A 25,777-nucleotide genomic window follows, 5' to 3' on the forward strand; every position below is an offset into this window, starting at 1 on the left:
CTCGTGGCTGTATTTTGCAGAATGTGTTTTGCTAATGTTGGCTGTCTGCAGTCATGCTGTGATGTTCTATATCTTAAAATATGTTGTGAAATGTGTACTGATCTTAATTTATTTTTCTATCTGTTACTATGATTTAAGATTTCATAAACAGACACCGAGTTATGGTTTGTGGTGCTGAGCAAATGTCCTGATATGTATCAGAATACAATAAACGTATTTTTAATAATGAGCTGTCTATTATCAATTAACAATATTTAGGTGTATCTGACGTTAGCTCAAATATGCAGTCTATTTTACTTTTAAATCACTCAAAAATTGAAGTCAGTTCCCCTCAAGTTCACAGAAGGGTAAACACAAAGCTCATCTTTCTTTCACCTTGTTTAACTTTCGTTTTAATTATGCCTATTGATTTATAATTTAGAACCTGTGTTGCTTTAAAGTCTTTGGTCTATATTTCCTTTCTTTCTTTCTTTTTTAAAATAACAATCACTTGGTATAACGCAATGACATCTTAAAGTGTGGTTGAGTATCCAAATATTTTGGGACAGACCAAAAGATCTTGGCTACCTCTTTTGTGGTCAGATTGCCAACCAACACAACAGTTAAATAAACAAAGTGTTAAAATTGAGTAACTTACATTTTAGACCCAAATTATTCAAGGTTACACTTCGTTGGTTTTGCTTCGCCAGCGAAAACGTTCACCGAGCAACACGTGGACTTTCTAGAATGTAAAGAGAATTCTGAGAATTGTTTCTAAACACATTACAAATGTTGGAAATGTATTGCTGAAACACATTACAAAGACTCTGAACTATGTAGTAATGAATTGTGGGGTTAAACCGTTAAACAGTGTTCAGGATTTTTTGGGGGGCGGGGCTAAAACGGTGTCTCGATGACGCAATGGAGCCACCGAGCGTGGCCCCGCCCCTAACACTATAATAACTATGTTGAGAGGTCAAGTTCTTAGTTTGTCAATCAAAACGTGGCAGAATACATACAATTTAAAAACATGGAGCGTTCATAATTCGCATCTAGAAACGCGAGGTGTACCGCTTTCTCTTCTTTCAAAGCGCACCAGAGCTTGCGCTCTAGTGGTGTTTGCCGTTGCTTCCAGCCTTGACGACGAGAAGGTTTCAACTTACTGCAGCGCCGACTCGCGTTGAGCGCGCTTGCCGCGCGTCTACAATTAAATAACGAACTTGCACGCTCAAACATGTATGGCTGTATAAATCCAATTAAGCTACTAGAGGTAGTATCATTAGCATCCTTTCAGGTTGTAACGTATTTGACAGGTGAGAGAGAAGGCTGCTTTCCCGCGAGTGGGCGTGGTTTCAGCGCCGACAGCGGACACGCCCCCAGCGTTTGAGAGCAGAGAGTCTGGGTTTTTTTCAAAGATTTTGATAACTTATTTTAGTTACTTGGCGATTTTTTTTTATCATTTAAATTTGGCTGGGTGGTTAATAACACATTTTTCTGTTGTGTGACAAACTCAGAACACATATTTTAATATCACTTTACACGGACTTTAATAAAATTATTCAATGACTTCCTAAAGAAGTCACTTGTTGCCATCTATTGGCTTCACGATGCAATCACCGCCAAGCAGACAACAGCTCAAAAACGCGCGAAAACACAAACAATCAGAATGAAACAAACAGTTTCAGCGCTTTGAACACTGTTCGATCACATTCGAGCACGTAACTGTTGTATAATATAGACATAGTTCGAAAGTATGCAAAATAATGTTAATCTATTGCAAACTATTTGGTTGACAATCAAACACAGAGTCCATGGCTCATTATTTGGCGAGAGTTTCACAAGATTGTGCCCGACCTCTGTTTACCCTGCCCGGCCCTCTCACTGAAAAGGAACACCAGGTAAGTTTTTCTTTCCGAACTGTGCCCAACTTTACATCCCCAGCTGGAAAAGAAGTCTGCTCATCTGCTAGAAATCAAAAATTGCCAAGGGATGAAGATTTTAAACTCCTAAAAAAATAAAGGTTATTTCTTGACATAGCTACATGGTTTCCTGACGAAACTTTAAGATAAACTGAGCCTTTTCATTGCACGAAAACTTCTTTATAATGAAAAATGGTTCTTAGTAATATTAAAATGTTCTACACAATAGGGGGGAAAAAAAGCTGTTCACTGAAAGGTTCTTTGGGGAATCATGCATCATGGCATCAATGCCACTGTCATTAGCTAGCTAGGCCTATAAGAAAAATACAACTCTGGTTTAAAATAATTAGCTTTTAATCGAATTGTTTGCTTATAAACTTGTTTGTTGTTTTGCCTTATGATATGACATTAATGAGCTCAGCTCCTTTCATGTATAATTTTAAATATGACTGTTTTTTTTGGTAAGGGCTTTCACTGCATGTTTGTATAGCCAGGCAGTGACATCAGTGCAAGAGGAAACAAGTTTCTGTTTTAGTCCTTCTAGTCTTCCTTACCTTGAAGGGCAGGTCGACCCCAACTCGGGTTAGCTCAGTCAGACTGAGTTATGCAGGGGCCCCTCTGAAGAGCCTTGAAGAATGAAGGAGAGCTGACCTCTCTGCAGGCTACAGGGAAGTGACAAGTAGTTATTCTTCCTTATTTGATCCACACATCTCTCATTCTGTTTATTTGACCATTTATCTATTATGACAGAAGGCCCTCTCCTGTCTTTTTTTTTTTTATTTGGTCATCTGAATTTAGCACACATTTCAAATGTTTTATTGAATCTGGTGTCAAAAAACTTGACCGGCTTGCACAAAACTAGACTGAAACAAAAACAAGAAGTTAAAGGGATAGTTCACCCAAAATAAATTCTGTCATCATTTACTCACCCTCAAGTAGTTCCAGACCTGTATGAATTTCTTTGTTCTGCTGAACACAAAGTAAGATATTTTGAAGAAAGTTTGTAACCAGGCTGTTTTGGGCTACCACTGACTTCCATAGTAGGAAAAAAAATACTATGGAAGTCAATGGTGCCCAAGAACTGCTCTGTTTCCCACATTCTTCAGAATATCGTCCTTTGTGTTCAGCAGAACAAAGACATTCATACAGGTCTGGAACTACTTGAGGGTGAGTAAATGATGACATAATTTTCATTTTTGGGTGAACTATCCCTTTAAATTTACTTTAAAAATATGCGTGCAAAAACTTGCAAAATAAAAATTAAGTGAAATTTAAATACAGAATTAAGTCAAATCTACTTAACTAAGTTATGTAAAATTAGCAAAGGAAATAAGTGAATTTAACGTGGCCAGGTAGAGTTTGAGGAGTGATTTCTACTTAATTATTTTAAGTTTACCCTGCAATACTCAAGTACATTTCACTCAGTCAAGGTTTGTAAACTTTACTCAAACAACATAACACTGAAAAAAACAGCCAATAATGCATGTGGTTAAGGTACAATCATGTATGTAAGCAAGTTAAACGCTCATTATTCTTTTAAAGGTAATATATTGATTCAATATAGTTATTAACTGAATGAACACAGAGACCTGAATACGTGGCACATGATGCACAATGACGGTGACAATCAGTAAATGGTGTTTGAGTATGAATGGGTCATTTTGAATAAAAAAAAATTAACTCCAGATGTCACAAAACAGCAAGTTACTTAACCTAACAACAAAAGCAACAACAAAACCGTGTAAATGCATCTCGAAAACAGCAAAAAAAAAAAATTGTTACCTTAATTATTCATGCCCAAGTGCATGATGGGAACAATGGGATCATGACGTTGATATTTACTTAAACAATCTTTGTAAAAATGACAAACAATTCCAAGTAAAATATACTTATAAGTTCAAACTTTAAATTCTACAAGCTTAAATTGAGTACTAATATTGAATTTACTCGCATGGATTGAATTTCCGCACATGGTTTTTACTGTAAAGCACATATGAACATATTTTTCACGTAGTGTCTGGGAATTTCTAAGTAAACTGATCCATCATTTTATCAGGAAAACCTGTGACCCTTCTCTGAATCGAATCTCTAATTTAATTAGAGAGTCATCTTTATGTGTCTGTCTCTATTCTTGTTCACTTTCACTTTCAATATATATAAATGTATTGAGAGAAGTGAATAGTGCTTTATCACTCTGTATGACTGTTCCAGTTCCCTAAAATTCCAGAGAAAGATCCGGATGTTTGAAACAGAAAGTGAGGGGCAGAATTAGAAGAAAAACTCAGGAAAGTCCCTAAGTCTTGCCAGTGCTGGAACCTGCTGAATATTGGATTCCCTTTCTAAAGCATCCACAAGTTCTCCCCCACAGTTGCCGTGGAAACATAGCCCTGTACGCTGTAGCTAAATTTACTGCAGTATCCCTCACTCTCACTTTCATGAAGCACAGTTACATTGATTTTTAAAGATGTTGTTTTTATCTCATTGATTTGAAACAACATTATCATTCAAAGAGTATTTCTACTTCTTTGTCATTTTAAGATACTTCAAAACTGTTTTATAAATTCCATTATGATTTTTACACATTATATAGCACAATATATTATAGTTACAGTATCTCACTTTAACAACCTGTCACAACCAAGCACACATCTCAGCATTGGACAAACTGTTATCAAATGCGTGATGCTAAAACCGATGAAGTGCTCCCTGGGCAGTGAGTATGTGTTGTATCGAGAGAGGGAAGTGGAGAACAAGATTTTATTTTTTGTCTGCAGTATGGCTGTCATGTAACTGCTTCTTGCTGAAAAAAATAACACCCAACGCTGGTTTGCTGGTCTTAAAGTTGGCAATGAAATGGAAATTGCAATCTTTTCTTTTGTATTTTCGTCCTTACTGTGAAATGTCTTCTCGAACAAGAAAACATATAGAGACAGGGATGTGATTGTGTCCATTAAGAATTGACTGGATCGTTGTCATTTGCTAAGTGCTGCAAATGTAAATAATAATAATTAAAAATTGTGATGTGCATGGATAAATAAATATTAGAGCAGTAAATATTATTATTATTTTTTAAATAAATTAAGACACCATGAAATCAAACTGACATTTCTTATTTTTTGTATGGTATATTGTGTTTATTACCATTTATCCTTGCACATTATTAAATATTTTAATAATCATTAACATCTGTGATGACATGTTCATCGACTCAAGGAATGGACAACCTGTCACTCACATGAGATTGCAAGAATAGCAAACAACAATAATCCAATCGATTTCTGATGGAAATAATTAAAGGGATAGTTCACCCAAACTAATGTCATTAATTACACACCCTCATGTCGTTCCAAACCCGTAAGACCTTCATTCATCTTCGGAACACAAATTAAGATATTTTTGACGAAATTGGAGAGCTTTCTGATAAAGTAAATAAAGTCATTATTTTGTTTTCTTTGCACACAAAAAGTATTCTCATAGCTTTGAAAAATTACGGTTGAACCACTAATGTCACATGGACCATTTTAACGATGTCCTTACTACGTTTCTTTGCCTTGATCATGATAGGACCCTTTCTGTCTATGGGAGGGTGAGAAAGCTCTTGGATTTCATCAAAAATATCTTAATTTGTGTTCCAAAGATGAACAAAGGTCTTACAGGTTTGGAACGACATGAGGGCGAGTAATTAATGACAGAATTTTCATTTTTGGGTGAACTATCCCTTTGAATTCCACCCACATTTTTTTTTGTTTGGGAATCCATTTCACTTGGATATACACCACAATAATCGCAACTTCATGCCGTTGTGGTGATAAATCAGTTCCTCCCTCAAAATCAAGTCTCCATTAGGAGCCCAAGCAATCCTACTGGCTCAAATTGCTTTTAATGGGAACTCTTATTAATGCCTGATTACAATTCCTACAAAAGCATGATATGATAAATGTTCTTTGAACTACATTATAATGACCATTAATGTCTGTTTTAGTTAGCTTATCTACTAGCATAGCATATACCAGATTGTCCTGATAGCTTAGTTTACGAATTTGCACTTACCCTACATGTATTCATAACAATCTTTAATGTAATCAAGTATTAAATGTACCATTTAATTTAGTTAATAAATTAACAATGTAATTTAAATAACTAACATTTTACCATTTGAAATGAATTACATAAAATTTGTTTTATTAAGCACTACATAATATCCCATTATATTTAAAATAAAAATTATTTGTATGTACTTGATATTAACTGATATCTGATGGAGAGCTAATTTTAGGAGGACCCAAACTGCCCCAAAAACACCAGCATTAACCGGTCTCCCAATATGTTTTGATGGTTTTAGAGGGGATTTTGACACTAACACCAGCTTAGCCAGGCTGTGAGACCATCTTAAACCAGCTAAAACCAACAAGCTTAGGCTAGTTTAAACATTTTTTTTTTTAGCATGCTTATCAGATTAGATTGTATTTTTTCAGTGCACAGCATCTCTATCTTTTTGCCTGCTGTGTTTTGTATTACTATCCCCCAGCCTCCAAGAGACACAGAAATCTGCTGACATCATTGTCCAAGACCCACTTGCCGAAGGGAGAGCAGGAGGGAAGAAGAGAGCGCAAGAGAGAGGGAGGGGGAGAGCAAGGTTATGAGGCAGCACGGCAGTGAGGAAGGGAGGGGTAATGAGAGCGACAGAGACAGGGGCGGGCTCTCTCGTAATCAGAGAGAATACTGCAGCTCACGCTCAGATTTCCCATGCTGTTACCGGCGTGGCTCTGCAGCCCCTCTCTCTCTCTTTCTCACATGCACGCGGACATAAATGCACACGCAGTGAACACGGATCTGTATCTCTGCGTTGAGGAGGCAACATCCTATACTCGTTTTCTCCGTCCTCAGTTATCTGGCTCCTGTTTTTTAGGCAGTGCGTCAGAGGCTGTGCCACACAGATATGCCTGGTGAGACTGCACATCGGAGCGGCCCCACGCAGGGCCTTCTGGACTCTGGAGACCCACAATCAGAGCTGCCAGGACCAGGTAAGCAAACACACACCTCACAACATGCTATGTGAGAGGCATAAGTGGAAGTACACAAAGGATGCTCGGCTCAAAGCATGTGTCTAATATAATTATCTGCTAAGACAGTAAGCCAGAAATCAGGAACACATCCAGCCGCACCCAGAAACATCATCCAGTAGAGTCCTAAAAGAGCACTGTGCGCTAAGTGGTTGTAGTACGTACACACACACACACACACACACACACACTCCTCCTTCCTTCCTGCAATTACAAGAGCATGACACAGCATCACTCTCAGGACCCCAAGTTACAGCATCAGTTGGAATCAAGGCTGTTTAGGACAAGTGTATAGGTGTCCATAACATGCCTGCATGAAATGACACTGATCTGATTTAAGATGTTACTTTAGAATAAGATATAGATGCTGTCTATTTGTTGAGGGAATGACACCCATATGTTATGTATGACAAATAATAAATAACATTGTCACAAATGACAGATCTATGTATACTTGAACTACATTTAACTGAGCTTGATTAGTTGCTTTAACAGTTTTTGTTACTCCATCTCGTGCTAATGGTAGGTGGTTAAATTCTGGGCACATGGTTTGTAATGGAGTTGATTGTCCTGATGCAGTGAATGCTTATCAAACTGTCTGCTGGGACGTTTGGGACTCTTAGGGTGCTCCGACAGAGGCTTATCACCTTTAAATTTGATTAACTGGCAAAAATGCACAATTTACAAAAAGCCATGGAATTTTCCATTAAGCATACAGGCGCGCGTGTGTATGTGTGTGTTTGAACGAGCGGAAAGATTGCCCTAAAAAAGAGAACCCTCATGTGTGACAGTTTGTCGGCACTATCTTTAGATGACTGAACTAATAAGAAAGGAGACCTGGGACCTAGTGCTCGTAAAAATTTGTTCTGCCTCTAAATCCGATATGTGTTGAATTGGGCATCACAAAACACAATGGCATGATGGGACAATAATGTTTGTGTTTAGTGGTGATAAGGGTGTGGTATTGAATAGCATTGTGGAATATGATGGCATTTTTTGCAGGCCCACCTGGCTATGATGCAGTTTTGTGTATAATTTCTATTGTCAGCATTAAAATATACTTGATATCTCAGAAAAGAATAAGTGCATCTGCTAGAATACAATCCACACCCATTTGTTACAAAAACAAGGGCTTTCCATTTCCAATTGATCTCTTTATTCCCATTTCATTGTTATTGAACTGCTACTGAATATTTAAAGGGACTGTGGAAGTACCAGAGATGTTCTTTAATTGAATAATGTGTTTGCACAGTATGAGAGCTAGATAAGCTGAGTGGATGTTGATCTGGTTTGCTTGGCCTGCTTCTATTCAGTCCCTCTCAATTACATCACACACACACACACACGCATACCAAGGAATCGGATAGGTCAGACATTAGATGATCAGACAACTAGGGTTAATTTGTCTGTGCTGAAGGCTGTTCTGTAAAGCATGTTTATTAACAAGGCCAGTTCCATACATAACCCACTGTGACTTTCTCCGAATAAAAGCTATGAATCATGAAAGTTTTTAGCAATGAAAGTATTATCAAAGCTTTATTTGTTGACAAGTATCATATTGCAGCTGACACAAGAGACCTACCATTGGGGAATGTATTGGTAAGATAACAGGAATGTTTCATCATTTAGATTCACTTGTCTCTAAGGACAAAGCATTGTTCAATCAGCCACTGCTTCAGAAAGTCTCATTAGCATTTGTTTTAAATGTAAACAATGCATATCTTTCTTCACCACAATTTTAACATCAACTAACAGAATTTGATGTTTGACGTCTGTTGAAATCAACGGAAAAGGAAAGATTTTGTAGAATGCCCCTTTTGCATCAGATATTCCTCTGGACTTGCTGTATTACGCAAGTATGTAAGCGTATGGCATTTGAAACCACATTCAGAATGTCTATTTGCTTCCATTATTCCAGTTCATGTTTAACAGTAAAATCACAGGATTTAGATTTGGATCCAAAGAGGTGAACTCTAGCACCACCTGCTCATCCTACCTGGCAAACAGCAGGGGTCTGAGACCGAAGGGCAATCAAGAAAGAGGTCAGACACGCATACACAAACATAAGTCCATCTGCTGTTTTATTTGAGGAGGTGCCTCGAGCAGGTGTAACTTGGAGTAGGACAAAGTGCGCAGAACTTGCACACTTCTGCCTTTCCCTCTAGTGATTTTTGCACTGCAAATTACGTTTTGAGCCAACAAAGGCCCCTCTCACTTGTGAACACTCACACACTCTCTCTCTCTCTCACACACACACACACACACACAGCGATCGCTTTGCATACAGCTCCAAAACAGTGCTGCCTTGTGCAGAAAACAGAAGGCGTGACGTTATCGTTTTGAATCATGACTAAGCAGAACAATTAGCCTATAGTCTCTCTCTCTCTCTCTCACACTCACACTCACACACACACACACACACACACACACACACACACACACACACACACACACACACACACACACACACACAAACAAATGCTGTCAAGTATGCACACATGCACAATTTAGCTCGAATGGTTTGGGTGATGTGCGCACACAATGATGCACACTCTTATGGCACAATAAGATGGATCTGCCCTCTAGTGACGTTTTTAGGACACAGAAGGAGAGACAAGTGGGAGGGCATAAGATTGTGACACAGAGAAGGAAATTTAGAGAGTGATGCATATGATGAGAAGGGCAAAGAAGACGATGGACAAATGAGAAAACACAGAGGCAAACATCAGTTTAAAGGAGTGTATATAAAGACGTGTGTGTGTGTGTACAAGCAAGCCTACATTCCTTAGGTTATTTAGATCTGCAACTTTGCCTTTTAGTGTTGCTGATGTTTTCAAGTGCTCAGGTTAATCTGCTTGCATGCCAAGTCTTTGATGTTGCAATTTGCAGGGACAAACTTAGAAAATCGTTCCGTCCCAGCAACACATCAGTGGTGTATTTTCAAAGATCACATTTTTCAAAACCGTTATGTGTCCGATACAACATGTTAATGGTGATGTAGCAGTGTGAAATTGAGTCAACAAAAAGAGATTGTGATGATAATCCACATTGAGTCTATTGGAAGGTTATTGTGATGCTGGGGGAATTGAGATTGATGTGAGAAGAGGGAAATAATCTAATAACTCCATTTTGCCACAGACAAACCTGTCAGATAATGAGCGCAGTGGGCGAAGAGCTGACAGGAACTACTTTGTGCTAATCATGTTAGAATTCAACACATTTAAATGCACTGAATGTCATGTGAATGTCATGCAGCTGTTGAGTGTAATGAGGTACATGACTGGCACTGCCTGTATCATAACTGCTATGACATTGACATTTCCATGCTCTTCAACAATGAAGTGTTAGGTTAGGTATTTTAAAATAAACAGTTTCCCTAATTCAGTTATCTGAGTACATGTACCCACACATACACTTGTCTAACTTTTCCATCCTTTTCATGTAAATACATTGTGTGTGTATGTGGTGTTAGAAATCCATTGAGGAAAAAGAAATATTTCTGCTGACACTGCTGCTTATTTTGCTCTCTTTAAAATCCATGCTGTCACTCTGAGTTTGCCGTGCAGGCAAAAAAGAGCCCTATTTCTCAAAGACGTCCAATTACTCCCTGGGCATTAAAATGCTCACCATGGGGCTGACCATTCAGGCCTCATCACACCCCCACCAAAAACCCTCACTCCTCCTGAAGACAAGTACAATAGTTTAATCGTGAAATGTAAAAACACTCATACCAAATGGCCATGGTATCACAACTTGCATAGGGAAGTTGTGGCCTAATGGTTAGAGAGTCGAACTTGTAACCCGAAGGTTGCGGTTTTGAGTCTCAGGTCCGGCAGGGATTGAAAGTGGGGGAAGTGAATGTCCAGCGCTCTCTCCACCCTCAATACCACGACTGAGGTGAGACCCTCGAGCAAGGCACTGAATCCCCAACTGCTGTGTGTGTGTGTGTGTGTGTGTGTGTGTGTGTGTGTGTGTGTGTGTGTATTATACATAAATTTGTATAATCACAAGGGTCTGACATGGGTATTACAAGGAGGAGGTGACTTTTCAGGACATTACCCCATGTCCTCACTTTTCAAAACGCTTATAAATCTGAAATGGCACAAAGTTTCCTGTAAGGAGTAGGGTTGGTGTAGGGCAATAGCATATACAGTTTGTACAGTATAAAAACAATTACGCCTATGGGATGTCCCCACTTTTCACAAAAACAAACGTGTGTGTGTTTGTTCACTTCTCACTGCTGTGTGCGTGTGCACTTGGATGGGTTAAATAAATGCGGAGCATAAATTCCAAGTATGGGATGCCACACGTCACTTCCTTTCCTTTTTTCCTTTTCATAAGTATGGCATGTAATGTTATCCTACCTTATAGATTACACTACTTTTGGATAGTGCTGCTAGTTGTCATATGAAATTGAAATTCATTTGTTTTGCTAGATTTATTGCATACAGTTCATTTTAAAACCCTTCAAATGAATCTGCAGTTCAGATGACCTTTTGCAATGCTGTACTGAATATTTCATACAGTGACATTTAAGTGGCAATACTATTCATGTTTGGAGCAACACAGATGGATAAAAAAAGATCAGCTGGCTGATTGAAGCCTTTTTCAAAAAAGGTTTATAATATACTATATTCTCAGGATGTTTCAGATTTCTGTCAAAAACAGTATAAAGATTTTCTTTGCCAAAACAATTTTCATACAGAGACTTGTCACCTCAATACTAAATCTATGCAGATTTTCATATCTGGGACAAAATGTAATCATTCTTTTTCTGTTCATCTTTTAGATCTGTCTGGTCAAACATCCAGCTCTTCAGCCTCAACTCCAACAGACAGCGCCTCCAGTCCTTCTCCCAGCAGCCCTCCAAAACTCTCCCCTCTATGTACTCCTTTTGGACCCCGCCTGGTAATGGCCAAACCAACCACTTCTCCTCGCCCACAGCCTGAGGGTGCAAGTTTTGAATTAGAAGGGTATTCTGGAAATATTGGCCGACCAACAGGGCGGTTTGGTAGAGGAGCATACAGAAGAGGTCCTATGAAAATGGAACGGATCAAAGTCCTCACTGGATCAGAAATAGAAAGTGACTTTCAAGAGCCAGAGACCATGGACTCAAGGGTGGTAATGGGGCAAGAGGCACTGCTGAGAAACATGGAGACCCAAAGTGGAGTGCTGCTAGGAAAGCAGATAGGTCAAGTTACACCTAGTTCAGGACACCAGCCCTCAGAGCCTTCCATGAAATGTCATATTGGGCTGGATGAAAACGCAAAACTAGACACTGGTCAGGTGAGTTCTACCATAGATCAGGCTAAGAGTTCAATTTCAGTTCCAGAACAAGAGAAAAGCATAGGTCAGATACTCGAATGTCAAGTCCTAGAGTCCAAAGTGAGAGATGCCGAACTGACAGACAGCAGTACTCTTTTCCCAGACAATGAGGGAGAGCCACTGTCTTTATCTCAGGGTGAAGTGCCTTCCTTGTCATTTTCCGAGCCTCCCTATGTTGTTGACCCACAACGCATTGGTGTCCTTCCAGGACTAGATCCTGATCGCTACTATACAGCCCCTTCCACCCCCATTAAGATGGCTTACTGCTCACATCTCAAGCAACAATGGCGTCCCGGGAGCCCGAGCCAAAGTCCAGGTTCCCCAACTGATGAATCTGATCTATGCTCCCCTCCTACCTCTCCCTCTGGTTCCTACATGACTGCTGAGGGAGGCAGCTGGACTTCATACACCTCCAGCACCTCCCACTCATGCTCTCCAAACTTAACAGCTGAGGCAGAGTTGCAAGAAGCTCCTGCTTGCTATGTGGGGTCCCTCTCAGAGATTGGCGACGAGCTTGGAGATGATCGAACTGGTAACGAGAGGGATGCTTGTCTGGGTAAACCTGATTTGCCAGAGTTGCTGGAAGATGAGGCCTGTGAAGTGGATATACTAACAAGAGACACCTGTAGTCCTCATTGGGTGACAGAAGATGATTCCACACAAGAGAGCAGCAGCAGCAGTAAGAGAAGAACAGACTGCCAGGAGGACGCAGGGGTGTCTGAGGGCTCTCTGAGGCCTAGCAATTTCCAGAGAGCCCCTGATGGAACTCAAGCTTTTAGTGATCCACATCAAAGTCTTGAAATGGATTTCAATGCCTGTTTCTCAGAGCCATCTGTGAGCCTGGATCGCTCCCTAACACCAGACAATAATGCAGCTGCAGCACTGGATGCAGAGAGCAAAACCCCTGTCTCCCACTCTCCAGAGACTGTAGACATAGAAAGTAATAGTTTATATCTCGAGATAGGTTCCTCTCCTCCTCTGTTCCATGGCTATTCTAGAGAGGATGGGCTTGGGAGTGACGCAATGATTCCTGCTTCTATGTTGCCATTCCATGGAAGCCTGATATTCCAGGCAGATTCCGTGGATATAACCCTGTTCCCCACTGATGATGAGCAGGGGAATGATGTGGATGCATATGCTGCTGGAGAGGAGGAAGCCGATGTAGATGAGTATGATGATGAGGATGATGAAGATGAGTGTGATGATGAAGCTGTGGATAATGACGGGGCAGAGCAACAAGAGGCAGCTCAGAGGGTTGAAAAGGAAGTGGAAGAACCAATTGAGGATGACACCTCTGCATCTTTCCTAAATTCCCTTTCAGAGAACTCAATAAACGAGGGTGTAGATGAGTCCTTTGCTTATCAGGATGACACTGAGGACTCAATTGATTCCACATCTTATAACGGGGATGAAGATGACCATCTGTACTGCACAGAGAAGCATGCTGAACTCTCCCAACAGTTCCCTGGGCCGGATGAACCTGTGCAGTCAGTAAGCCATGCTAAACCCGAATCTTCTGGCAGTGAGAGTGAAATGGAGATATCCTCCGGATCATCTGAGCTTCCACGTGTAGAACTGCAAGGGAATCTGGCAGACTGCAGTGTTCATGGTGAAAGTGTCATTGCACAACAAATTTCAGAAACAAAGTTGCTGAAAGGTGAGCTTTCAAAAGAATCAACTGCAGAGATCAAAACAATTGATGAGGAAGGCAAACAGAGTACAGATCCCTCAACAGTCACAGTAACTTCAGAGATAGCACAGCAGATTGCCACAGAAGATCCAACATTAGCTGTTGATCAAGACAAAGTAGAACAAAATAATAGTCCTGTTGATTCCTGTGTGGCAGGTGCTACAGCTGCTGACATGTGCTTCGAGACTAACGTAGATGATAGCCAGGAAATGGATCAGAAAAATGGAAATGGTATGGAGGTGGATACATCATTGCAGTTAGCAGAAACCGCAACCAATGACCTAAATAAAGGAGTCCCCCAACTAACATACCTGGATGACTGCAGCCCCACAAACATTCCAGTTTGTGCCTATCCTGAACTGTGTGAGGTGCCAGATAACTTAACCTCAACTGATGTTTTACCATTTGAACGTTCCATGAATCAAGATAATCTGACAGAGAATCAACCTGGCAATGATGATGTAAACCACAGCTCTCAAAATATGTCCTGCTCCACATACAGCAGACTTGTCATTTCACCAAAGAAAGAGAACTCTGAGAGCAGTATGACAGAAAGGGAACTTTACCCTGGCAGTTGGACACCAAGGGATCCCTTGTCTTTAGGTGAATGCTGTGACTTTGAGGCTGAAAATCTGCTCATGTGTGAGATAGCTAGATCAGTGCACAGTAAAGGTTTGCCAGTCACTCATAACATTGCCACTGGAGAAGACGTCATGGGTGATGATGAGGACAACAACCGGTATTGTGACCTCCCTGAGAAAATGGCAGACATTGATGTTGGTGTGGTTGAGTCAAACATTGCCAGCTGGAGATCGATTCAAGATCTTTCAGAGGCAGGAGGGGGTGAGGATGATGCAAATAACCTTCAAAATCCAGAGAGCAATCCGATTATACATTGCAGTTCTGATAAAGATCTGGTGCCATCGTGGAATGATCCAGAAAAAACTTGCACGCCCTTAATCCTGAGTGCTCCATCAGACCTTACTTTGAATATGCTTTCAGATGAAGGGAAAGATGTGAAAGATCAAACTCCAAATACAGACTTCAACATTCCAGAGGATTTATCTTCAGACACATTACGGAAGGAAAGTGATGAAATAACTTCTGAACAGTCTCAGGATCTGGAATCTTGTCAAAAACCTGATGTGGTCACATTAACAGCAACCGTCTCCTCAGAACACACTGATCTTTGTGGATCTTCTACAAAAACAGTCACTTCTAACCAATCAGATAATTTTGATCCAGTTTTAAATCAGGGTCATTCAAATTCTCAACAGATTACCTTAACAAACAATGACTCTGTCTCAGAAAACAAGCTTGAATTCAACTTGCAAGGAGGATCATTTGGCACCTTCACATTCAAAAAGAAAGCAACTGAAGTAAAAATTGTTGACTCTTCAGAATTAACAATTCTCCAACAGATTTCTGTCGCACATAAAGAGACAAATTCCTATGATGGGTCTTCAAATGAGGTTGTGGGGGAGAAAGTAATTCAGTTAAGAGCACACATCAAAAATGAAACCGTAACTGATGATGCTAAAACCACTGACAGACAACTTCTTGAACAAGAGACTACAACTGACACTCAGGATGAGGAGATAGATAAATCAGACTCCCATGAGAAGGGAAACGAGGGACTGAAAACATGTCAAAAGAGAGAAGATTTTACAGAGAAAGTTTTGTTTATGAAGCCGAACAAAAATATTGATGATGATGATTCCCATAAATCAGGTCTTTCCCAAGCTGACGGTGATGAGGCAACACCAAAAACAGCACAGATTGCTAATTCAGGTCATGCCACAAAACCAAAGGTAATTGATGCCCTTAAAACCAACATTGCAGATTTAGCCTCAATGGACAATGAAAAGATCCAGTGCCAAGGAAAGGAAATGGAGACTACAGGTGATCAAGTGCCAAGTTGTGATATATTTTCAATGAGAGAGGAATTTGGTGAAACTCAGCAGAAAGGGGAAGCCTCTATAACAGAGAACAGTGAACTTGATCAAACACCAGAACAATCAATTTTTCACTCCCCTGACCCTAGCTATATTGATCCAAAAGAGTCTGTTCATACAGAGCCAGTGGTTGTATCTCAGACAACAGACCTTACAAGGCCAGATGAGCAGAAAGAACTTCCAGACAGTTCTTTGAGCAGAGTAAGTTTGACAGAAAGCACAAGAGACATCAATGACAATCATGTAGGGGGCAGTTCATCCCTCAGGGTGGACAGCTCAGAACAAGACAGGGTCTCTCCAACATGTTCATCCACAGTTGTCCAGGAGGAAGATCTCTCTACCCCTGTTCAGGAGTCACAGCCCATTCATGACATCTCCCAAACATCTGCTGCCTTCTCACATACAGCTCCAGACAACAAACCCAGCCAACCTGACTTTCAAAGTCCCCTTCGGACTCCTGGAATAACCAGTTTAGAATCAGCAGCATGGGAAACAGAGGAACAAACACCAACTTTGGTTCCTATTCAAGACACGTGCGATCATGAAAGTGAAAAAACAGTCATGACAGCAAAACCATGCAAACATGAGAACCCTTCAGGTAAACTTTTGTTTGTTTCCTTAGTTGTTGAGTTTGTTTCATCCTAGGAATCACTAGTATTTAACTGTAGACACATCATGTGTTTTTCTTTAGTAGTATGCAAGGGACACCGAACAGAACAGTCCCAGTCCACAACATCCACTGGACAAACAAACAGTAACGATGCCCAAAGAACACAGAATCAGCCAGATGAAAGAGAGATGCTCCCCTGCATCAGTCCAAGACCAGACTTCCTCATAAAAACAAAGCAAGCTGAGCGACAGAGCATAGAGCGAGACATGTGCCCAATTAGCTACAGATCAAAAGGCCCAGAGGACTTGGATCTCCCCTTCAAAAACAATAGTATGTTCATCATCTGTTTTAGCCATAAGGCATCAGCATCTTTCTCAAGTACCTTCTTTATGGTCTCTAGCAAAGCAATTTTAGTGTTTATTTGTTTTTCTTTCCTTTAGTAGGTTCAGGTAATGAAACAGACAGTGATGGCTCAGTACCTGAGCTAGAGGAACCCAGTGGGACATTGCTGAGACCCTCAAATCCACAGGTGGGCTGAACATTCATGAGTGATCTTGAGTGAATTGAATAAAACTCAATTACATGTCAAACTATCCCAGTTGCGTATCTTACAATTAACTACAAGTTGGCATAGCAGTAGTGCATGTTAGCATACTAACACTACTTTGTTTATAAAGTAACCTTTGCTGTGTAAAGTTTTTGAGTAAAGCAACATGCACATAACACTAAATGCTTTTTTTTTTTTTTTACCTTGATTTAAAAAAATAACCCTTAAGTGGAACTGGACAGCTAGTATAAATTTTCAAATTAAGTAAATTGAATGAGCAGCAATTAATTACTTGAGTGCAGAAGAGAATTAGTTGGAAGCATCAGCAAAGATACTTGCATGCATCACTACTAAAAAAATAAATATTTTTGAGCCTACTGTATGAACAATGTTAGGTCCTACTATGCTCTCTTTATCCTTCATATCATCTTTTTTCATAGCTCTCACACTCTCCTGCTGATGAGTCAGTGAGCAGAGCCAAACAGAGTCGAAGTGAGAAAAAAGCACGAAAGGTAGGACTGCAAATGCAGTTTCATGCAGTTTTAAGACTCACTGTATTGTGCACAAAGTCCCTGACCTAGCCTCTCTTCCTTCATGTGGTTGTTATCATTACAAGGCAATGTCAAAGCTCGGGCTGAAACAGATCCACGGAGTGACACGCATCACCATTCGGAAGTCCAAGAATATTCTCTTTGTTATTACACGTCCAGATGTGTTCAAAAGCCCTGCCTCAGATATTTACATAGTCTTTGGAGAGGCCAAGGTTAGTATTTTCCTATTATTTTTTTTTCTGATTGCATATGCAAGGATATCTTCCAAAAATCTGGCTACAGTGGCACAGTTTTCCAATTGCAAGATGGATATTTAAATATTTATGCCTTGATCTGTGCTTTCTATCTGTCTCTTCTTCTCAGATTGAAGACCTGTCACAACAGGTACACAAGGCAGCGGCAGAGAAATTTAAGGTCCCTCTTGACCCCTCACCTCTGCCGTCAGACATCACACCAAGCCTGACAATAAAAGAAGAGAGTGAGGAAGAGGAGGAGGTATAAATCTTTAATTTCCTCCATTTAAAAGGATGGTTCACCCCAAAAAAATTAACATTCTGTCATCGTTTACTTGCTTCATCTCATTCCAAACCTTTGTGTCTTTCTTTTTTGAAATAATGTCAGTAAATAAAGACACCATTTTTGGATGGCCTTTTCCTTTTAGAAATATGCTTGAATGAATGAAGCAGCTGAATTAAGATGAACCATATTCTCTTTGTCTGTTTGTAAGCTGGATGAGGGTGGGCTGGAGCAGAGAGATATTGAGTTGGTGATGGCACAGGCCAACGTGTCTCGAGCTAAAGCAGTCCGTGCACTGCGCCACAACAAGAACGACATCGTCAATGCCATTATGGTGAGTAACTGCTTTTATATTAGCCATTCAGCATTTGTTTACACTACATTCCCTCTAATTCAAAATACCATAAAACGGGACTATAATAGAGTCCCTCTTAAATGTATTTTGTTTGTTTTGGACCTCCCAGACATTTTGTTGTTCCTAAATTAAGCAAACAAACTAACTCCAATTTTGGTTTTTTTTTTTTTTTTTACTGTGAAAACAAAACTTAGTCCCTTTATTAAGCTTCTTTTTTTTTTTTTTGTAATCTGTGATTACGATTAACACAAGGTTTTTTTAAGGGCATCTTTAGTTATTTAGATCCTGTAAATACAGCGATGGTTCACAAATATTAGCAAACCCTTTGATTGCTATTGATATTTCGCCTTGTGTGTCTATTCTCAGGAGCTGACCATGTAAAAGAGGAAAAGACTTCTTCCCCACCCCTTGCGTGTTTTCTTCCCTAAGTAATGCTGCTATATTGCACCGCCCAAACTCCTGCTGAAATAAACCTGTTACAACCACAGCTGTTCGTTTCCCAACATTATCTACGAGTCATATAAATGCACCTTACAAACAAAAATGTATCATTGTACATTTTGAACAAATTTTAATATTGCCTTAATGGCTCAGATGGTAGATCAGAGGATTGTAGAAATAAATGCTCATGTCCTCAAAGCTGATGACTTGAATCTGACCTAAAGTTTTTTTTCTTGTACTTTCCCATGGGGTATATGTATATTTATCTTATCTTGCAATCGTAAAGAGTGCACATGACACTGAAATTCCACTTAAATTTATTATAGAAGCATGTTTTTAGCATGTTTTAAAGTTGTAATTGTTTGACTACAAATCAAAGATAATATTTTTACTCAATTTTGAATGCAAACATGACATCAGATAGACTATTTGAACACTGTCAATTTTAATCCATATCAATATACAAGGACACAGAGATGACCAAAGTAATAATGATGAATGATCAGTATATTATGTAAAGGGATGAACATTACCAAAACTTATTTCTGCGACATCTCATGCATTTAAATGTCCTGTGGGGTAACACACTTTTCACATTCAGCATGAAAACTGCATCCAAAAGAATCATTCACATTATATTTTAGTGCAGTGGAGGTATGTGATTATATCCGTGTTTGCTTCACTCATAAAAAAAACAACAACATTGCTAATACTGTTTTGTTGACATCACCCATACACAAACAGGCACACAATGGAAATTAGTTTTATGGAAAGTATAACTAGCATTAGCTTAAACATTTAGTTTCCTGTAAGCCTCTTTATATTCAAGTTAATAAAAGCCTAAAAATGTAAAGACAGAAGCTCTTTTTTCAAGTAAGATTTGTGTATTAAGGCCATCCATCGCTGTGTTTGGTGCTCCAGGTAAAAGTCTCTCTGATTTCAGCTGTTCCCCATTCTGTTTCAGTTCCCCTCCCTACCTTCGTTCTCATTGTGTCCAGCTACATTTGGATCAGCTTTTAGGGGGCAGGACATTGGCCTGGAAGTGGCCCTGATTGGTAATGTTGCCAGCAGGGAAATAACGTGCCACTACAAAGGTAGAACCATCTGAGGCCACAGCTTTCCCAACACCAAGTTTCTTTGAGCTTTTCCACACCATTGCAGTGAAGTGACCTAGAACAAAACAATGATTCTTTCATTAATTGGTGTGTATTGCAGCGATGTGTGATTGTCACAAAGTGTTTATGCTTGTCTTGACTCCCATAAACCATGTGGCACTTGTGTTAGTGCTCAGTTAAATGTTTATATGCTGAGAGACAGAGTGGAATAAGAGACTCAAGTACATTTTATGCATTTGGCAAATGCTTATCCAAAGCTAATTACTGGTGATTTCATCACTTTGTGTTTACCCCTGGGAATCAAACCCACAGTTTTGATGTTGACAACACCATATGCTACCAACTGAGTTACAGGAACGCCCGTTCCTAAATTCCCAACCACATTTAAAGATTTAGAGTCAGTATAGACGTTGTCCACAATCAATATAGTTACTCCAGAAGATTTTGAATCAGCTGCTGTAGAATTGTGACTCTTTCAAAAGCGTTCTACCCTCTTGAGGTGGTGGCTAGTATTACTCATTTCCTACAGGCTGAAGCTGATGACAGGTGAGATGAATAAAAACTGAGGGGCGAGTTAACAGCTGTAAGTGAGACATCACACTGCAAGAGATTTCTCATAGCTGAATTTTATGGGGAATTTCCTGTGCCTGGGAGGGCTTTGGAAAGCTTCATTCCAATAGGATGAGTCACATCTTACAAATTAAAAAAAAAAATACTGAAGAATATTGTATTACACTGTCTGGGCCAAACTTATCTGCTGTATGTATTCGTATTATATTTGGTTATAAATCTAAAAAAATGGTGCTCAGTCGTGTTAATGGAAATCAGCATACCTGCAAAGTTTAGTTCAATGCAAAATTATTTTGGATGACATGACACATACAGAATATTGTCACTCACTAGTGCTTCTGTTTTAAGAAAATAAATTCTAAACAATACATCAGTATGCAAAAGTTGTGACCAAGTTTAGTACTGTGGCATTTCTGAGTGAAACAGAAATAGTGGGTGGGGCTTGATTTTAGTGCACATCCTCACTATCTCTAGCTCACAGAAGACTGATGTGGCGGGTATTGTTTAAGGATGTTCTGCTCAAACTGTCAAGCCGACCTCATCATATAAGAAACTTTTCAGATTTTAAAGATTACAAAAGACACATATTTCTGTGGATTAACTTGCATGCATTAATTGACTAGTATGTGTGTGCTAATAGGGTCAATTTTGATTTCATGCTTACTTTAAAAAAAACACCATCCACTCCACTTTCCTGAAGCACTGCAAACCATTAAGATTTCAATTTTGTTTTTTTGAGTACTGAGCCAAGAGGTTAATAAATGATGTTTACATTACTTCTCTGCTAAAAAGAACATCCTAAACCAGGGGAATCTGGTATTCAGGTTTTAGTTGCTGATTTCTGGTTATTTTACTGATTTTAGAGAGGTTTTGGGCAGTTTGAATGAAGTAAAAAGTCTAGTATTACTGCACATAAAGACCTTAAGATGCTGGTTCAGGTGTGTTTGATAAGACCTGAGAGTAAACTTTGCAGGTAGATCTCAAGGAGAGCCACTGCTGTAAATACTCTTACCAGTTGCAGAGGAGAATCCTGACTGGTTGAAGTTGTACTGGTTCACTTCATTATACCAGCGATCTGACACATCTTTACCTGTCGGTACACAAAAACATACACAGAGATACGCAGAATCTGTAATTGTAATCTGGTTGTTTAATTGCAATATTTCAGTAAATCCAACTGGAGATTCCAAGGAAGCTTTACATGAGCAACTATGCATTTACAAATCACCCCAGACTGCCCAGACATTCCAATCTACTTAGTAATCAACTTTAGACTGAACATGGAGGTAGTCAATTCATAATGAGCCCCAGCTGTTGCAAAGAGGAGAGGACGACAGTCTGCACTCTTACATGTGAATACGTTTCAGATGGACATTTTGAAACAGAAGAAGAGGATTCATACCGGTTTGATCATAAGATGCCCATGCTAAATTTTCTCCACAGTTTCCTCTACTAGACTCGACACTGTGCTTCAGAATCCTGGTGCTAGCAAGGCTCTCGGCGTATCTACAAGACATTGAAGAGCATTAAACTCTAGTAAAGATGAAAGCAATGACAAAGATAACAGCAAAGAGTAGAGAAAAGATCTCACCGCGCTGCTTCATTGCTCAGTTTACTGCTGAGTTTTAAAGGTGGGGCTTGATGTTTTCTCCTGTACTCATTATGAGTCTTCAGTACCTCCTCACAAAAAAGCTTGGAGGCTGCAAAATGAACAGGGAAACAATAGCAAGGGATTAGAAAGCACTGCAATTTTTCTTACTCTTTGCTAAATTAAACAAACATACAGACTAAAATATGTATTATTCCAGGCTAGTACTAGTTTGACAACAGAGATGTCCAAACCAGGGCCCTTGATGTCCCTTCATTTAGCCCACCATGCCATATGAGTGGGGAGAAATAGGGAAAACAATAGCCATTGAAGCATATCCTAATTTCTAGCAAATTATTTTTCATTGAAATGTAGAGAATACAAGTGAATCTAATTATTTGTAATGTACATTTTAACATTCTGTTGCTGGATATACAGTAATGTAACATTTACACAGCCATCAATTATGTTTGATTTTTGGTCCTTGTAAGGTCCACGAATTTGGTCCAAGGACGTATCCAATCGTGGATGAAGGTTTCCTACATGTTCGGTCTTTTCAGCGCGCAAAGTTATTCAATTTAGGTTAACTTCAAATCTGACTCCATTTATTATGACCTCTAATTTAGATTGAAATGCCAATTGATTATTTGTTCATTTCTAATTATTATTATGACATTTGATTATTCTAGTTAACTCTTTACCATTATTGTACTCGTTCATTCGGGTGCTCATGTCGCTCAAAAGATATCACTTCAGCTGTTAGCGTATCTTACGGTCACATTCTCATCAGTCTTGGTTATTAGACAGAGGTAATTGGCTAATACTTTAGACGGCCGCTCCTATTCTTGCTCATTCTAAAAGTACCTTTAATTAGCCCCCATAGATTTGTACACACTTGAATAAAGCAATATTATTTCTAGTCAGAGGTCACGACCACTACTACAGATATAAGCCGACCAACATTACTTTCCCTGATAGTAGCTTTAGTATGGTCATGCCATGGTTACCCCATGTGCACTTAGCTAGAATAACATTACAATAAACAGAGGTTAGGCCCACCCTATCTAGGTTGGTCAAACAACATTCAGTTGACCTAGACGGAAATTCCCTTTTAGCCCTTACAATCTAAGTACACTTGAACTAATACCAAGTGTAAGCCGGATCTCTAAAGATACAGTTGGTGTGCCCTATGCTCCATCTCAACTGAATCCTAGTCCGTTACTAACCTGACGCAGGAAATGCAGTAACAAGGATACAAATGTAATCTACTAGAGTCAATAATTAAAGAGTAAATCAGAATTAAAATCAAATGTAACAATTTATTATCAGTCATGTAAATATGTATTATGCCAATTATACAGCCAATTCAAAGATATCAAATCAATACAAGACATCAAAATCTCAAAGATGAATCTAAGAGTAAGATGCATACCTGACTTGAGAAAAATACATAATATGAAGCGTGTGAACACACTTCATACCACGGGCTCATTCCAGCTACAGAAGGCCCTGATCCTTTTGCAACATTTCCTTAAGTACCTCAGACAAAGACCAACATCCCCCGAAATGGAGACAGGAACTAACAATTGGAATTTGCATTGATCAAGCAGAGTTATCACCTTTTGGGACAGATGGTAATTTGCATGAAAGACACTGGGAACTGACCCGCCCTCTACAGTGTGCAAAAAATCTCTAAACTCTTAGGATCTGTATTACCTTTTAGTTTACTTCTTATAAGAATGAGACCATTGTACCAGTCACCCTGAGACAATTCAAATGATACCAAAGATTACTGTATATATCACTTGCATTAATGTGGAACATTACAATCTACTATTGACCATTTTGAGCAGACTGAGTAGAAGGAAGGATGGGTGAAGGGATTTAAGAAGAAACAAATGGAAGTTTCCTGCACCTCTGTGGGGTGTCTCGAAGATGCCCGTGCATGTTTGTACTGTCTGTTTCTCAGGAGATCAACGTATCTGAGGTTCTTTCATCCTTACAGTCCTCGAATAAGATGTTAGAATAAAATGTTAAAAGTTTTCAGTATGTTTTGGATGACAAAAATTTCAAAATGTATTTCTGATAAAAAAATAACTACATTTAATTGTTTTAAACAAAATGATTTATATAAAATATATTTTAGTACTTTTGATAAATAATATATGTTTGATATAGAAGACTGAACATTCAAAACCTGCACTCTCTATTTGCAACAACGTTTAGACTGGACAAATGTTGCCAAACAGTTGTGCTTGCCACTATTGCCGAAGGCATAAATCCAACAACATGATGCTATCCCTCAAACAAAGCAAGGATTGAGTAGCTAACAATCCCCAGCACACACATACAGCGTGATAAAGTTGGCATATACTCAACCTGTGCTGACAAAACTTCATTCAACAACAGAGGATGGCAGTGACAGAGACTGAAGAAAATATATATTTGACAACATCACAAATGCTAAAGTGAGAGAGTTTAGAAGTGGATTGTGCACTAACCTGATTTCCCCATGGTAAGAAGACTCCTCTAAGTCAAGTAGTTCCCTCACTGTCACAGTCCCTGGCAGCTGTTGCAATGTTTCACTCTTCTTCCCCACCCGTATCTTTCTCTTCTCTTTCTCTTTCTCTCTTGTGTTTTTCCAGTAAACCAAGTAGCATCTAGCTTTTCATTCTCTGGAAGCCACACACTAAAACATGTTACAAACAAGCTTCAGTTGAGTCCATTTTAGCATTCCCTACAAATGTATGTTATCTTCTATCTCTTTCCTCTTCACCACACCTCCTTCACTTTCTTTCTCTCACACTTTGTACAGAGCAAAGGAGATTCTCCAGTCAGGACTGTGGTGATGACATCATCTGTATGAGCCAAGTGGCCTTATATGGTGTTGGCATTGCTGCTTTCAGCTGGAAGCAGTGAGCTGAAAACACACACTTGAGTAAAGCCAAATACAAACCGATAGCATGAGTGTGCCATACAAGCTTTTAAAATATTGTAACCAAGCCCTGAATGAAAGGGTTAGATTATTACCTGAAATAAAGATTATAAACTCAAATCCTGCTTTTTTTTCTAAAGATAAAGTAAAAAAATAAATAAAAAAACATTATAATAAAAAGGAAATGGGCTTAGTCCTATAATAAATCAGATTATATTAAAATAAAATTATAAAACAGATAAAATTATATGCAAAATTTGGTTTGTTTTTATCTGTTATGACAGTCACTTTCTATTAAGAGTGTGCCACTTACCTTTATGCAATTGCTAAATGCATTTCTGTTGTTATCATTATCACTGTGCTGTGTGTAGGATTTTGACTCTACTAAAGCATAAAAATACCATAATATTTTTGCAGATATTTAAGAAACATGCTAAGTTAACATACCTGTTTATCTGAAAAACAATGCTACAGTCAGTTATTCTCCTTTGAAAATGTGCATTCCGGTGTTACAATATATTCAGTTCCTGAAATATTTGGTTCCACTGGGTGGCGCTTACGTGAATATTCATCAGGAGAACGCCGTGGGCGGGGCCAGTGGAACAGAAATTATTAGCG

General features: G+C 39.2%; 2 protein-coding genes across 5 annotated transcripts; one reads left to right on the forward strand and one right to left on the reverse strand.

The window, feature by feature from the left end:
* Positions 1-1,593: 1,593 nt before the first annotated feature.
* nacad (NAC alpha domain containing) lies at positions 1,594-19,187 on the forward strand. 3 transcript variants are annotated; one of them, XM_058746717.1, is made up of 10 exons: positions 1,594-1,877; positions 6,808-6,922; positions 11,751-16,529; positions 16,623-16,871; positions 16,985-17,070; positions 17,529-17,600; positions 17,705-17,851; positions 18,003-18,134; positions 18,367-18,489; positions 18,877-19,187. In XM_058746717.1, exons 1-10 carry the CDS (start codon positions 1,791-1,793, stop codon positions 18,889-18,891), a joined length of 5,805 nt encoding a protein of 1,934 aa, XP_058602700.1. In that variant the 5' UTR covers positions 1,594-1,790; the 3' UTR covers positions 18,892-19,187. The 3 variants fall into 3 exon arrangements, with proteins under 3 accessions (XP_058602700.1, XP_058602699.1, XP_058602698.1); XM_058746716.1 differs by having other exon boundaries at positions 16,626-16,871; positions 16,982-17,070; XM_058746715.1 differs by having other exon boundaries at positions 1,595-1,877; positions 16,982-17,070.
* Positions 19,188-19,374: 187 nt separating this feature from the next.
* Positions 19,375-25,668, reverse strand: glipr2l (GLI pathogenesis-related 2, like). 2 transcript variants are annotated; one of them, XM_058746719.1, is made up of 7 exons: positions 25,607-25,668; positions 25,006-25,144; positions 24,726-24,913; positions 22,228-22,336; positions 22,039-22,142; positions 21,649-21,726; positions 19,375-20,121 (listed from the first exon to the last, which is right to left on the reverse strand). In XM_058746719.1, the coding sequence occupies exons 3-7, from the start codon at positions 24,736-24,738 to the stop codon at positions 19,961-19,963; spliced, it is 465 nt and encodes a 154-aa protein (XP_058602702.1). In that variant the 5' UTR covers positions 24,739-24,913; positions 25,006-25,144; positions 25,607-25,668; the 3' UTR covers positions 19,375-19,960. The 2 variants fall into 2 exon arrangements, with proteins under 2 accessions (XP_058602702.1, XP_058602701.1); XM_058746718.1 differs by having other exon boundaries at positions 24,726-25,144.
* Positions 25,669-25,777: the final 109 nt, after the last annotated feature.

This window comes from Onychostoma macrolepis, chromosome 16, assembly GCF_012432095.1.
Source record: "Onychostoma macrolepis isolate SWU-2019 chromosome 16, ASM1243209v1, whole genome shotgun sequence".
Lineage (NCBI taxonomy): Eukaryota > Metazoa > Chordata > Actinopteri > Cypriniformes > Cyprinidae > Onychostoma > Onychostoma macrolepis.

Coding starts and splice junctions, on each gene's coding strand:
- nacad (XM_058746715.1), top strand. CDS start 1,791: ATGGCTCATTATTTGGCGAGAGTTTCACAAGATTGTGCCCGACCTCTG. Junction 6,923..11,750: donor ATCAGAGCTGCCAGGACCAG/GTAAGCAAACAC, acceptor TTCATCTTTTAG/ATCTGTCTGGTCAAACATCC. Junction 16,872..16,981: donor TCTCCCCTTCAAAAACAATA/GTATGTTCATCA, acceptor TCTTTCCTTTAG/TAGGTTCAGGTAATGAAACA.
- glipr2l (XM_058746719.1), bottom strand. Junction 22,143..22,227: donor CTGAGCAATGAAGCAGCGCG/GTGAGATCTTTT, acceptor AATGTCTTGTAG/ATACGCCGAGAGCCTTGCTA. Junction 20,122..21,648: donor AGGATTCTCCTCTGCAACTG/GTAAGAGTATTT, acceptor GTTTTGTTCTAG/GTCACTTCACTGCAATGGTG.